The sequence below is a fragment of the Gopherus evgoodei genome, chromosome 1, assembly GCF_007399415.2.
Source record: "Gopherus evgoodei ecotype Sinaloan lineage chromosome 1, rGopEvg1_v1.p, whole genome shotgun sequence".
NCBI classification, from domain to species: domain Eukaryota; kingdom Metazoa; phylum Chordata; order Testudines; family Testudinidae; genus Gopherus; species Gopherus evgoodei.
The window spans coordinates 248,342,850-248,358,712 of record NC_044322.1 but is presented as its reverse complement, the minus strand read 5'-3'; the positions used below and the strand labels follow the sequence as shown (position 1 = coordinate 248,358,712).

The following is a 15,863-nucleotide window of genomic DNA, read 5'->3' as shown; positions in this document are numbered from 1 at the left end:
GGCATTCTGGACTTTCAAACGTTCAAAAAGGCAGATACAATCACTTGCAAAAGGAAGAGTTCTCTCTGTATTTTAAATCCCCAAACCCAGAATTCATCTGTAAATACAGGCTACAAAAATCTGCTTTTAGCTTGAACAGGACAAACCAGCTAAGAATTAATCCAATGTGTAAAGTACATTTGTAAAAATAATCAAGATCATCAGAATATCGGCTTCTCAAGTGTCAGAACTCAGATTTGCTTTGCCACTCTTCTTTAAACATAAATCGCTTCATAGAAGAGACTTTATCCGGACTCTTTTAAATGCATTTCGAAAGATATCAGCCTCAGCTGACAAACTATGAGAAAGGTTTTGATTCAGAGTGTCACAACTTGAAATGAAATATTTTGTTTCAATGTTCCCAACAGAAAACCTAAAACTTTCACCAAAATCAAAATTGTCCTTCAAAATTTTTTTATTTTGCAGTAAATACATATCCTATTGAAAAAAACTTTTGATGAAAAATTCCTAACCTCCTGTCTAGTTGGAAGACAGATTATTAATTGGGGGAAAGGGAGAGAAATATATTGTTCAAAAGGAAACTTATATCACTGACCCTTAACATTGGTCCCAGTCTTACACTCAGATCTATTCACTGCTGCACCTGTGCAGAGCCCTATTGAAGATGATACTCTATATGCAGGCACAGTAACCCACTTGGATGGAAGTCACTACAGGATTGGGGCCACAATTTATAACTACATTCAGAGCACAGTGTTACAACTGGGCTAAGGAACTATTGTGGACAGGGCATGTGACACAAGAGAGCACATTAGAATGCCAGGGCTGCCCGGAGGTTGGGGAGGGGGGGCAAGTGAGGCAATCTGCCACGGGCCCCATGGGGCCCCCACACGAGTTTTTTTGAGGCCCCTAGAGGGGGGTCCTTCACTCGCTCCAGGGGTCCCGGAAAACTCTTGCAGGGCCCAGGCTCCCAGAGTTTCTTCTACTCTGGGTCCTCGGTGGCAATTCGGCAGCGGTGGGGTCCTTCCGTTCCAGTACCCGCCGCCGAAGTGCCCCAAAGACCCATGGCGGGGGGGTCCTTCCACCCTGAGACCCGCCGAAGTAGTGCTGGGTCTTCGGCAGCAATTTGGCGGCAAGGGCCCCCCGCCGCCAAAGACCCCAGGCCCCCTGAATCCTCTGGGTGGCCCTGTAGAATGCTATGTGTAAGTGTTAAAGCAATAGTAAAGCCATTGTTAATTAAAGAGTAAACTGCCTTGCCTAAAACACAAGTGAGGGTTAATTACCCTGAAGTTCTGCATAGTTATGGAAAGCCTTAGCGAAGAATCACACAGGTGTGAAATAGGTATCCTGGATCAATGCAGCAGAGATAAATTAAAAGGTCCCAAGGACAGAAGAGAAAAGGGGAAAAGATTATCCATTGTTCAAAGATATGAACTCTATAATTCCATGTGCAGAGAAATGGATCACAATTAGCTTTGCCTTTAAACATAAAATCTCAGTTAAATGCAACTTTTACATGATTTGGAACCATCAACATAACTTGTGAACACAAACTAGCCTAGTACAGAGAGACTCTATGATCTTATTCCTTTTGTTTTCCCTGTCTCCTATTGCTTATTGCAATCATTTGTTGCATCTTTTCTTAAACTAGACTGTAAACTCCTTGGGGCAGGGGCTGTGACCTCTTATGAGTTTTTGTAGCATCCAGCATAGTGCAACCCCAATCCTGACTGGGGCCCTTAGATGATGCTTCAATACAAATATCAGTAAATAGTTGGGTTTTATTTATATTGCAACAAAATCATGGCCACCGAGCTCTTCAGAGTTGTCACTATACTGCCAAGGATGGAGCTTCTCAGATGTATAAGCTTCTATTACTTCAGCTAAAAGGAAAATCTCCATTAGTAGTCAGCAGTATAGGACCTATGACTACTGATGAGTTCTGATTCTATCTGATAAATGTCAATAGTACACATACATATTATTAGCACATTACCAACACAAGCACCATTCATGTTGTGGCAGATTGCACTGTCTATAGAAAAGTCTGCTGAAGAACAAAATCAAAGCTATAATTTCCTTGTTGCTCTGAGTAAGTCCATCAATCAAAAAAAGGGTGGTGGCTAAGGTGAACAATACTGTTGGTTTCAACAGGAAGCTTTATAAAAAGAGAGCACGGGCTGTGGAAAGAACCCGGTTACTGTCCAGAGAATAAAATGTTGGACTTTACGTTAGCAACCACTGGCAGTACTGCTATAACACAGAAGCCCCAAAATGCATGTCAGGCGAAGTTTCCCCAGAAACATCAAGAGTTTTTGCAGAGGGAAGGAAAAATGTCTCACGTTACTATATGAGGGGTAAAGAACTACTTAACTGAGACCAAGTTTAAAATACAATAATAGCAGCTTATTGTTTTTATAAATGCAGTCATCTGCAACTAACTAGCTTTGTGTTTGCCAACTTTATGGACTCTAACATTTGCATTTAATAGAGGAGGTGGAGCTTTGCTTTCATATTATTATTACTTCAGATAAAACGTTGAAAATCAGCTCATAATTTACAAGTGATAAACCAGTGATCTGACTTTAAAAATATGATTATGTTAAAAGATATTATTAGACATGGGCAGCCAGCCATCATGATACCTATAGATCCAGGCAGAACCCAATGAGAGAAGGACCATCAAACTGCAAAATTCCTTCCCAGATGTGTGTCTGTCTTGAGTAATAGCCCTTGTGCACAGTTCCTGCTATACAGATATGTACCTGCTATACAAGTACTAAACTAAAATCGTGGATCCAAACAGAAAATGGAAATTCCTCCCCCATGCAAAATTTCATGCTTTTTTTTGGGGGGGGGGGGAGAGAATTATCCCAAACCAGGATGAAGAGTCAAACTTTTTGTCCTATGAAATTTTTTTGGGAAAGAATTTCCAGAAAAATTCCATTCCAGAAGAACCAAAATGGAATTTTTTGGCTTCCTGGCTGTCCACCCAGAAGGCTCTTGCCAATTTCATTTTCTGCCAATTGCTAAGAGCCTGACTGCTGGAAAGGCGAGAGAACTGGCTGCTCTGCATCCCTCTCCCTTCTTCATCTCCCAACTATGGGAACTGGAGAGTAGGGGGTTGTCAGCCTCTCTGGCCCTGGAGCTAGGGGATTTTCTGTCTGAAAATTCCTGACCAGCTCCAAACTGCAGTTATTTTTTTAAATAATAGAGTTGCAAACAGACTGAACAAGGCTGACTGCTAAAAGGTTTGTATTTCTGAGATATTTTTTCATTGAAAAGCTTGTGAAAGGTGTTAAACGTTCTTCTTTTTCAAATGAAGAGCTGTGGCAGATTCCCACCCAATCACACCAACATGTTCCTACCCCAATCAGGAAGAACCACTTTATAGGAAAGCGAATGAGGGTCAGTCCATGTCCTTTAGATCCTGATCTCTCTGCAGACACTGCCACAGAGTGCCAGTAAGTGCTGAACATGACAGTTATTTTATAACGGGGACAGCTGTGTTCTGTGAACTAGACTTGGAGTCACCACATCATTTTATGTAAAAACAACTTTCAAACTAACCCAATCTATTACAGTTTTCTCTTCAGTATATGAACATTAGCAAGGCCAATCTCTCAGCTATCATCTGTCGATGCTGGAGATACAATTTTGCTCTTAGTCTGGCTAGAATGAGGATTTTGAAGTCGGGTTTGGTAGTTTATTAATAGAGCCAAGCGTTCAAAGGCTTTTATTAAAAAATGCAGAACAGTTTTCAAGCTGGCTTCAGGGAGTCTGTAATGAGTAGTGAGGCAGCTCCAGCAGGGAATGATGCCAGAGAGAGCACGTACACAGAAATAAATATACTGGTGGAAAATACCCAGTGGAGGAATGGAGACGGTGAGCCACAGGCAAAAGCGGGCGGGGGGTTGAGTAAACAAGCTGAGCGAAGCCATCACTGCAAAACAGAACTACATTCACCGTGGGATCATCGACACTGGCAAATTATACGAAGCAGTAGAGCTGATCAGGAATTATTCCCAGGGCATTTACGTGAGATACGAGACACCCTCACGTGCAGATTGCTGCTGTGCCTGATTCAGAGAAAGGACTTGAACCTGGGTTTCTTGGACTTGAACCCAGCCAGAGAAAGGACTTGAACCCAGCCAGAGTGCCGGAACCACCAAGCCGTTGGCTATTCTGAGGTGCAAACACAGAGCAGAAGAGTAAAAACAGTGCAAGCACAATGCCCGTTGTAGGACAATAGCAGGACTGATTAATTTGTGCAAGCTAGTTTATCAGCACTTCTCACTTACACTGGCACCACAAGCACAACGTGAGTCAGCCTGGTTTGCAGCATGGCATAAATGGTATAAAGCATGGCTTTTAAAGTAGTTGCAGAAAAGCTGATCTTAGGAGTGCTGGAGGCTAATAACTTTATCCAGCATAGATAAGGCCAACAGTGACACCTACTCTCACAACAAAACTACACAATGTCTAGTGTTTTTAAGCATGGTTTAAAAGTGCTTCAGGCTAAAACATTTCTATTGTACTTCAGTCATATCCACAACAGAAGGCTAAAAAGTATTAAAACCCTTAGCCTGGAGCATGTGTAGAGTGAGTCTATGGAAATTGTGATGATTAACAGAATGTTAAACTAAGCTGCCCAAAATCACCATTCACCTGACAAGCCAAGGTCCAAAACTGTTGTCCTGTAAATAGGGTGATCTCTGAACATCCATTGTAAGAAAGTCTGATTGGGGCCTAACAGACTACAGGTATGTTTACACAGCTGACGTTAAAGCTCTGCCTCAGGCCATGGCTACACTGGCACTTTACAGCGCTGCAACTTTCACGCTCAGGGGTGTGAAAAAACACCCCCTGAGCACTGCAAAATACAGCGCTGTAAAGCCTCAGTGTAATCAGTGCTGCAGCGCTGGGAGCTACACCCGTAAGGCATGTGGTTTACGTGCAGCGCTGGGAGAGCTCTCTCCCAGCGCTGGCGCTCCCACTACACTCACACTTCAAAGCGCTGCCGCGGCAGCGCTTTGAAATTTCCAGTGTAGCCATACCCTCAGTGAGGGGAAAAGCTACCAGCACTGTACCACCATCTACACTGCCACTTTACAGCACTGAAACTTGTATTGCTCAGGGTTTTTTTTTTCACACACACACACCCCCGCCCCGAGTGAACAAAGTTTCAGCGCTGTAAGTGGCAGTGTAGACAAGACCTTAGAGAGGAAAACTGGTGTTGTGGTTATGACACTGGACTAGGGGCTTGTCTACGTTACAGATTCTACAGTGGCACAGCTATGGAGCTGTAGCACCATAGTGGAGATGCTTTTCTGTCACTGTAGTTATTCCACTCCCTCAAGAGTCAGTAGCTCTTGGGAGGGAAGACTTCTTCCATCAACCTAGCAGTGTCTATACTGGGGCTTAAGTCAGCTTAACTACATCTCTCAAGAGTGAGTTTTTTACGCCTGAGTGACATAGCTAGGCCAGCCTAGGTAGAACAGACCTCAGATTCAGAGACATATACCAAATACTTCTATGTCTGTATTCCTGCTATTCTTTGGCAGTTGTAAAATGCTGGAATGATCCAGTCACAGTGCATTGTTTCTTCATTGTTGGTGGCTCTACTGTTCCGGCCTATTGTTTTCGTTTCTTTTCATTCAGTTTGTTTAGCACTTTCCATGTGTTCTACAATTGTCTGCCTTCGAATGCAATCTACAGCCTTGCTGCATACAGTACAAAACAGCACATCATCATCAATGTGAAATCGGTCCTTGCCAAACTCAGTGACATGGTCTTTAGCGGTGATTTTTACATTTTTGGCATCTTTTCATAACTTTAATTACTTACATCTGGATGCTGAAGTGAAATTTGAGGTGCATTAAAACATGTAACCTCTATATGCTGGAAGCATTTTAGTCCAGTATGTTTAGCTATGTAAATTTAAAGCGCATTCAAAAATCAAGCACGGGGGGGAGGGGAGGGGAAGTTTGTGCACACGGAATAAGTGACACTGGTACTTTCAGTAACACGTTATTTTTCCAAAAAATGTAAACTAAAGACACTCTCTAAAAATGAAAGTTTTGCATTTTTCCATGGCAAACGGATTTCCAGGATTGCTGGTGATGAGGAAGACACAGAAGTTCAAGCACAATAACTGGATGCTGACAGGCATCATAAAAAAAAAAAAAAGTCAGCTTGTTGCTGGTGTTCACGTCACAACTCCATACTGTGGATTGCTGTTTCTGGACCCAAGAAACAAGCACTGAGTAGTGGGATCATACTGTAACAGAGGTTTGGGATGATAAATAGTAGCTACAGAACTTCCAGATGCGAAAGGCCACATTTCTGGATCTCTGTTCTGAGCTTGTCCCAGACCTCCATCCAGGGCCGGCTCCAGGGTTTTTGCTGCCACAAGCAGGAAAAAGAAAAAAAAAAAAAAAAAGGTGAGCCGCGATCGCGATCTGCAGCTCTACCACTGCCACTTCAGTCTTCAGCGGCAATTTGGCAGCTGGGAGTAAGGGACCTGCCGCCAAATTGCTGGACATGCCTCCCCTCATCACTGGCCGCCCCAAACAGCTGCTTGCTGGGCTGGTGCCTGGAGCCAGCCCTGCCTCCATCATAGGGACACAAAATGAAAGCAACACATACAATGGAAAAGTAAGTGCTCACCACACTTTGGAAGCTTGCAACACTGAATTGCTATCAGTCAGTGGAAAATCAGTTTGGAGTTGGGTAGCAACAGCTCCCACTGTGGATTTCCTGCTGAACCTGAACAGCCCAGACAAGGGCTATTAGAAGAGCTAACCGTGGAGACCATTTTCACAGTCAGTCACAGTGGCGTTGCCTGATGCTTTTATGAAATTGTGTCTGCAATGTGTACTTAGATTAAATACAGGTGGAACTGTGCCTCCAACTTTGAATTCCATAATGCGTGGTGTAAAATAATAAATTCTCTGAGTGTCCAACAACACAACTTTATTGTGTGCAAAACAAACAGGCAACAAAACAGAAGTGTAAACACACATACAAATAAAAGTTGTTGGTTTTTTAACCATAATGGAGCGAACTAGGCTCTAAAATCCCAAGTAAAAATAGAAGTAAACAGTGAACATTTATGTCCATGTATCTAAACTGTAGTAGGTTGTGGATACATATATGCTGACCTGTGGTTGGAGTATGTGTAGCTGTTGTTCTACTTGTTGTCCCCCAGCATGGAGTGGTAGAGGTAAGGATGTATACCATTTTGCTACATGGTATGTTGGAGGTATAGGGAGCAGCGACAATGGACTTCTCCAAGGATAAAAGGTTGATGAGTCCAGAGCCTTTAGGTATGTAGGACAATAACGCTTTGCAACAACTGAGTTTGTTACTTGAGAAAATCAATCATGTCCTGGTGCATTCCCCAATGGGTATCTCAGTCCTTTTGCCTCTCCTGCAGCAGTCACATACTATTCTTGGTTCATCTCCACGGTCACATTCACATGGCCCATCCAAAACTTGTGTTCATGGTTCGAGCCTGGAAAGGACTGGAGGATCTTACAGACGATATCCTCCATCTTCTTTTTCCTCCTGACCTGAGTCAAGCATTCAGCACGAAAGGATGCACCCCTCAAGGCCACTGTACCAGAAGTTGCTAATAAAACACAGACAGATACATCATTAGATTTACAGTCACAATAGAAAGGGAAAGATAAGTCTCAAAACTCCCTTACATTATTCCCATTGAAGCATCTCATTGCAGCAGTGCTCTGCAGCTTCTACCTTGGTGAATAGATCCTAGTGTGGAGATGGATGTTCTGTAGCAAGGCTAGTCACCCCTACTGGGGTATGGGCATTAGGAAAGCACAGTAAATGTTGGCACTATTTTCACAAGGAATGGTGATTTTGGCTGGCATCTCACTCCTGGGGATGACAAAGGCACAGAGAATCCAGCTGCCACTGGATCCCAAAGCCACCTGCGCCCATATACTGCTGGCCTGTTTACTGAAATGGTGCCAGCCGTACTCAGCACAGCATGGCATGGGAAAGTCTCCTACTGCCATGCGTAAAAGTTTGACTGAAATCTCCCAAGAGGATAAAAGGGACCATCCCTATTCAGATAAACAAAGTGAACAAGGCAAAGATATAAAAAGCAACTCTCTCTCTGTTTGTTCTACTTCTAAACAAGCACAGGACATTGATTACACAATCCTCTTCAGATCAGTCTGTCATACAACGCTTTCTGAATGTAACCCCTAAACCTTTTATTTTCTGACATTAATCGGTAAAGCTATCAAAAGTCAATACCTTTGTTCTTTTAACGGAAGGGATGGGTGCCACTTTTCAATGGGGAAGAGGGAGTTAAGGTTGAGAAAGGGAGAGAGGAGGTTTGAGGGAAAGGAAAATATTATAAGCTAAATTAAGGAATAATGTATGTATACACTTACCCAGGCTCCCTTCCCCTTCCCACCAGCAGGCTCATCTGCACTTGCCTGGTGAGATTGGCTAGAGTCTCTCGCGGAGTTTCCAATGGTTCCTGGCTCGAGGCATGGTTTGCGTCCCCCACTGAGTCTCCTTCCTCCTCCTCCCTGTTCACAGCAAGGGTCTCTGCTTCAGGCTCCTCCAAAATGCCCAAAGTCATCTGTAGGGTGCTGCTGGGGTCACTGCCAAACATAGTATGCAGCTCACTGTAAAGATGGCAGAGCTGCAGGGCAGCACCTTTTCTCATCCTCCCTTGCTTTCACACTGCACTGCTGGTCATCCCTGTTGCAGCATCCCCTGTACAATCTGCATACAGGTGTCAATATTTCTATGGCTGTTCTGCAGCTCTGCTTGCACAGCCTCTTCTTTCCAGTGGCCCAGGAAATCCAACTTCTTGCCTGCTCCAGGCAGGAGAACATCTAGTAGTTTTGGGTGTGCATGGAGCTAGCACAGTCGAATGCACACAACAAAAGTGAGCTAATAGGAGCGTTCACCAAAGTGTGCAAACAAGAGAGGGCATTTCAAAAACACACTGGAGTTTTCAAGGGGGGGAGGGGAAGAGGTGGTTTTGGTGACCCTGGGCGGTGAAATTCAAAATTATGACTGGAGCGGTGGCTATCACAAGGATTGGGGCATTACAGGACAGTGGTTGGAGGACTTTCAGGGTTGACACAGCTAATGCATTGTCTACATTCCCACTGCACTGACCTAAGTAGGTTGATTGTGGCTCTGCTCAGGGAGATGGTGTTACTGCATCACTATTACAGAGTGCTTACGTCAGAGGGAGACAAATTGTGGTGTAGGCACATGCCCAACTAGGTCAACACAACTCAGCTTACATTAACCTCAGTTTTGCTATTTAGATGACAAGCTAATTGTACAGCAACTAACACAAGCGGACCACATATTCATTTGTGGCCTCTAGGTGCTATGATAATACAATTAACACATACACTTATTAAACATTACTTGGTTAATGCCTCTGGGCCTAAGGAGACAGGACCAGACCAAAGAATCTGGGAAGTAGCAAAGTCCTCCAAAGGTGTCACCTCAGGGTAGATGGCCAAAAGTAAGGATGAAAATGGCAAACAAAAGTACAAAAAGAAAAAAGAGCTGGTAGATCAGACAGATAATGCAGGATGCTATAAAAAGCAAAGGATGTCACTTCCCATCCTGCTCAGGTTTCAATTCTCTTTTGGATAACAGAGTTGGGGGTTGGAACTCTGGCCTACGTCTGCCTCCAGAATTTCTCTCTTGTTGTCCTTCTAAAACAGGGGTGGGCAAATTTTTTGGCCCGAGGGCCACATCTGGGTATGGAAATTGCATGGCGGGCCATGAATGCTCACGAAATTGGGGGTTGGGGAGTGGGAAGGAGCGAGGGCTCCGTCTGGGGGTGTGGGCTCTGGGGTGGGGAAAGAAATGAGGAGTTCAGAGTGCGGGAGGGGACTCTGGGGTGAGAGGATTGGAGTGCGGGGGGGTGCAGCTCTGGCTAGAGGTGCAGGCTCTGAGGTGGGGATGAGGGGTGGGGGTGTAGAAGAGTGCTCCAGGCTGGGACCGAGGGATTCAGAGGGCAAGAGGGGCTTGGGGCGCAGGCTCTGTGTAGCGGTTACCTCAAGCACCTCCTAGAAGCAGCAACACGTCCCCTCTCTGGCTGCTACACAGAGGGGCAGCCAGGCCGTTCAGCGTGCTGCCTGGTCCACAGACACCACCCCTGCAGCTTCCATTGACTGCAATTCCTGGCCAATGTGAGCTGCGGAGGTGGCGCTTAGGGCGGGGGCAGCATGCGGAGTCCCCTGGCTGCCCCTACATGTAGGAGCCGAAGGAAGGACATGCCACTGTTTCCAGGAGCCACATGGAACCACAGCATTCATGGAGTGGGGCAAGCCCTGGACCCTGCTCCCTGGTGGGAGCTCAAGGGCTAGATCTGCACACCCAGTTCTGAAAATTAAAATTAAAACTAAAAACCAAATTAGAGGAAGTTTGCTAATCAGCCAGCCAGCTTTTCTTCCTTTCTTTGGCCAGGTCCAGACTAGAGCTTTAAATCGATTTTAAGAGCTTTAAATCGATTTTAAGCTGTAACCGTCCACACTACAGAGTGCATAAAATCGATTTTAAGGGTCCCTAAAATCGATTTTGGAACTCCATCAAAACGAGAGGAGTAACCCCAAAATCGATTTTATAAAATCGATTTTATGCTAATGTGGACGGAAACAGAAGTTAATGGCCTCCGGGAGGTATCCCATAGTGCACCAGTGGCCGCTCTGCACAGGGAAAGGAACTCTACTGCTGGCCAGGTAAACAGGAAAAGCCCCGGGAACTTTGAAACTTCAGTTCCTGTTTGCCCAGCGTGGAGCTCTCAGCAGCAGAGATAACAATGCAATCTCCTGAGAATAGGAAAAGAGCTCCAGCATGGAACACACAGGAGTTACAGGATCTGATAGCAGTATGGGGAGAAGAGTCAGTACTTTCAGAACTGAGGTCCAGCAGAAGAAATGAGAAAACCTTTGAAAAGATTTCTAATGCCAGGAGACAGAGAGGACACAGCAGAGACTCGTTGCAGTGCAGGGTGAAAGTGAAGGAGCTCAGACAGGCGTATCAGAAGACCAAAGCAGCAAAGGGCAGGTCAGGATCTGGCCCCAAAACATGCCGCTTCTACAAGGAGCTGAACGCAATATTGGGGAACTGTGCAACGACAACCCCCCCCCTTGTCTGTGGATTCAGAGGTGGGGGTAGTGATCTCTGCCACTGCCGAAGATTTAGAGGACAGCGAAGATCACGATGAGGACCAAGAGGAGGACGAAACAGCAGAGAGCACAGAGCATTCAATTCCCCCTAACAGCCAGGATCTTTTCCTAACCCTTACAGAAGTACCCTGCCAGCCCTCTCAAGCCAGTAGCACAGAAAATGATGCTGTGGAATTGTCCTCTGGTGAGTGCACTTTTTTTATTAAAAGCGTAGGCTGAATGAATGCAAGCCTTTTTTACTGGGTGATTTGCCATGAGTGCCTGCATGCAGTAGCTGGAATTAGAGTTACTGGAACAGTCTGTTAACATGTCTGGGAACAGAGATGACCATTCATTCCTTTCTTCTGTGCTGAGCCAGTAAATGAAAAACCTTTCCTAAAACAATGACCCAGGTGGTGGTTGTTAGAAAGCTGTTCATTCCTACGGGGTGGTGTCTCCTAGCACTTGGCCAGCATGAATCATCCCTATTAACTGCCATGGCAGAGGGGGGATGGGGTTAGGTAGATGGCATTAAAGCTAACTCCAAAGTGCAGCACAGATGATTGTGGGAGGGAACTTGTATTTCCCTGTGCTGCACCTTTTCCATGGCTTAAGAAAAGAAACCAGTGTTTTTCCTCAAAGCGCTTTGCCTCACTACTGTTCATGCTACCTGATAAAAGCAGGGGGTGCAGGGTACTACAAGCCACTGCACGGTTCACTACCAAATAACTTACCATTGTCTCCGGACACGGTCTGTGTGCTCCCCTGACCTGCGGCTGAGCTGAAATCTCAGTCCTCAGCCACAAGCAATAAGTATTAAAAGAATCCTAAGGCGACCTTGTGGTAAAGTTACATGCTCAAGGTACGGTGAATAGCGCAGTTCACTGAGAAAGACTGTATCCATTGTTCTATGAAATGTCTCTTATGATTCTTCTATCACTCTTTCCACCCCCACCCCCCCGCACAGCTGCACATTTCTCCAGCCTCCCTCTCCCTTCTCCTGTCCGACGGGGAGGTCACATAAGAAGGCTAAGAAAAAAGAGGACGCGTGAGGCGATGTTCACAGAAATTATGGCAGTAACCCGTACTGAGAGAGCTCAGCAGGGGGACTGGAAACAATTGGTCGCAAAGTACAGGGAGGCTGCCAGTCAACGCGAAGACAGGAGGGATGCTAAAAATGATTTCAGGTGGCAGGAAGATCAGCGCTGGCGGGCAGCAACGCTGGATCTTCTTCGTGATCAGACCGACATACTCCGCGATATGCTGGAAGAGCTGCGTGGTCTCAGGTTGCCTCTGCAACCCATGTATAACCTCCCTCAGTACTCACCCTGTCCCACACCTTCCAGAACCAGGCGTGTAAGAACGCGTGGGGGAAGGCTATCTGCACCAGCCAACTACACCCCTGTGGACAGTCCAACCAGAAGGCTGTCATTACATTGAAAACCCCTTAATGTTATGTTTCTTTCCCTCCTGTACTCCTCCCAAACCTCTCCCTTGGCACCATTTACTTACTTTACTCTCAGGACATGCTATGCAAAGGCAGTGTGAGGGTGGGTTGTTAAAGAAATAAAGCATGCAGCTTTGCAAAGCTTCAGGGAAGCTAGTTTGCAGCATCAGGAGTAAACACATGGGAAGATGGGTAATACAGGGAAAATAAACAAAGCAGTCATACCGTACCATGGTCCATGATAAATCTTGTTATGTCTTCTCTGATGCGCCTTCTTCTTACCAACCTCCCTCCCCCTTCCTCCAAACCTCCCTCACTCCCTTCCCCGGAGAACCCCGAGTTATGAAATGTCATGCACAGGATTGTAACAGCAAGCATGATGATTGATTTGTGAAAGGGTCTGATTTTTAATAAAGAACTCAATTTCTTTAACAAATACCAGTAACTTTATTTTCAATAAGCAAGCAGTTAAGGAAGGGTGCAGGGAAGCTCGTTTGCAGCAGCCAGAGTCAAGACATGGGGAGGTAGGTAATAACAGAGAAAAAAACATACCAATCACACCGTTCCCTGGTCCATGAAGCCACTTCTGGGCTTCCTTAACTGACTGTGTCTTTCCTTCCTACATCCCTCCCTAACCCTAGCCATTTACTATTCTTCTCCCAAAAAACACCCTATTACTGTAATTCTATTCACAGGGTTCTAAATGCAAGAGGGAGGGTGCGCTGCTTACAGTGACTGTCTTTTAATAAAGAATTCAATGTTTTCCACAGACACAGACGGCTATTTTAATTACCGTAAGCAAGCAGTTGTGGAAGGGTGCAGGGAATGCAGCTTGCAGCAGCAGGACTGAATACATGGGGAGGGTGGTAATCAATGGAAAAGAAACTCAGCATTCAAACTGTACCCTGGCCCATGAGGAAGCTACTTTTCAGGGCTTCTCTGATGCGCACAGCATCCTGGTGTGATCTTCTAATTGCCCTGGTGTCTGGCTGCGCATAATCAGCGGCCAGGTGGTTTGCCTCAGCCTCCCACCCCGCTATAAAGGTCTCCCCCTTACTCTCACAGAGATTGTGGAGCACACAACAAGCAGCAATGACAAAGGGGATATTGGTTTGGCTAAGATCTGAGCGAGTAAGAAGCGTTCGCCATCTTCCCTTCAATCTGCCAAATGCACATTCTACCACCATTCTGCACTTGCTCAGCCTGTAATTAAACAACTCCTGAGCACTGTCAAGGCTGCCTGTGTATGGCTTCATTAGCCAGGGCATCAAGGGGTAGGCTGGGTCCCCAAGGATAACTATAGGCATTTCAACATCTCCAACTGTTATTCTCTGGTCAGGGAAGTAGGTCCCTTGCTGCAGCCGTTTAAACAGTGTAGTGCTTCTAAAGACACGTGCGTCATGAACCCTTCCTGGCCATCCCACGTGGATGTTGGTGAAACGTCCCTTGTGATCCACCAGGGCTTGCAGCACCATTGAAAAGTACCCCTTGCGGTTTATGTACTGGGCGCCCTGGTGCTCCGGTGCCAAGATAGGGATATGGGTTCCATCTATGGCCCCCCCACAGTTAGGGAATCCCATTGCAGCAAAGCCATCCACAATGGCCTGCACGTTTCCCAGAGTCACAATCTTTCGAAGCAGCAGCTTAATGATTGCTTTGGATACTTCCAGCACAGCAGCCCCCACAGTAGATTTTCCCACTCCAAATTGATTACCGACTGACCGGTAGCTGTCTGGCGTTGCAAGCTTCCAGATGGCTATTGCCACTCGCTTTTCCACTGTGAGGGCTGGTCTCATCCTGGTATTATGCCGTTTCAGGACAGGAGAAAGCGAGTCACAAAGTTCAAAGAAAGTGCTCTTACGCATGCGAAAGTTCCGCAGCCACTGCGAATCGTCCCACACCTGCAGGACTATGCGGTCCCACCAGTCAGTGCTTGTTTCCCATGCCCAAAAGCGGCGCGGAACGGGTAGAACCTCCCCCAAAACCGTCAGGAGCTCCAAAGTGCAGGGGCCCGGGGTGTCGGAAATCTCGTTCTCCAAGTCCTCATCACTGTCGTCCCCGCAGTCAAGCATTCTCTCTTGCATTTCTGACTCATGGTTCAGCATGGATAGCATGAGAATGCGTGAACTATTTACAGCATTCGCGATCAAGGATAAGAGCACTCCTGGATCCATGCTTGCTGCAAAATGGCGTTTTCTCACTGCAGCCAGTAAAAACCGCGCGAAGTGACTGTGTTCCGCTGACAGGAAGGGAGGGGGTGAGGCTGTACCCAGAACCACCCACGACGGGGATTTTGGCCCCATCATGCACTGGTGTAGTAACCCATAATTCCAAAGGCCAGGGACCCATGCAGGAACTGTGGGATAGGTACCCAGAGTGCAACGCTCAGGGAAAAGATGGACGCCAGGGAACATGGACGCTCAACATCGATGTAAGTAGCCCTAGTGTGGACGCGCAAAATCGATTTTATAAAGCCTGCTTTATAAAATCGATTTTAATAACATCGATTTTACCCTGTAGTGTGGACGTGGGCTTTGAGACCATTTCCTTTAGTCCCTCCACTTAGCTTCATCACAACCAGCCATTTAAGATGAAATTCCCAATTTCACAGTACAGGTATTTTAGCATTTTTAAGCTTCATATATTTACATTTTTTGGTTATAAAAAAAAGACTTTAATGTAAGAAGCTTCTTTAAAATGAGACATTTCAGATGCTGCAAAAGGATTCCTTTTTGAACAAAAAAACACTTTATTTTGCTTTTAGCTTAAAGAATGAATCTTTTCTATACCCTAAAATGACTCACTATCATTGCTCCACCTACACTGTAACAACTACTGCAGAAGAAAATCTCATTGTCCTGTTTCTGGATAGAAGTAGTTTTCTATCACAGTTTAAACCTGGTTGGGTTTTTTTGGTAGAGTTGACAGAATCAAACTGTTTTAATCATAGACCCAGAGCCGGCCTGCAAAGTCAACGGCTTTGGCGTGACTTGGGAACACTATTCAGCTATGGTTTGGTAGTCTACAGAAAGAGGCTCAACTGTGTTGGCCATTAGTATGTTGCAACCAGTTCCAAACTATAGATGGGACCTAAGAATAATATTTGTTTTTCCACTAACAGTTTCATGCTCCTTTGTGCTTTAACTTTCTGACTGTGATTAGGTCTAATTCTTAATCATCTGGCTGTCTACAACAACTTCAACGTTGTATTAACATTTGCTCTCTAGACTACA

General features: G+C 45.5%; 1 protein-coding gene across 11 annotated transcripts in view; it reads right to left on the bottom strand.

Annotated features, from left to right (window-relative positions):
* EPS8 (epidermal growth factor receptor pathway substrate 8) overlaps positions 1-15,863 on the bottom strand; it is a 227,864-nt gene that overhangs the window by 103,496 nt on the left and 108,505 nt on the right. For 4 of the 11 annotated variants that reach the window (XM_030542160.1, XM_030542177.1, XM_030542196.1 and 1 more), the window contains 2 exons: positions 8,427-8,642; positions 7,164-7,633 (listed from right to left, as the gene is read on the bottom strand). The exons of the other annotated variants lie outside the window; for them this stretch is intronic. In XM_030542160.1, the coding sequence (XP_030398020.1) occupies positions 7,164-7,242 (79 nt within the window). In that variant the 5' untranslated portion in view covers positions 7,243-7,633; positions 8,427-8,642. The remainder of the gene's footprint in view (positions 1-7,163; positions 7,634-8,426; positions 8,643-15,863) is intronic. 11 annotated transcript variants of the gene reach the window in all.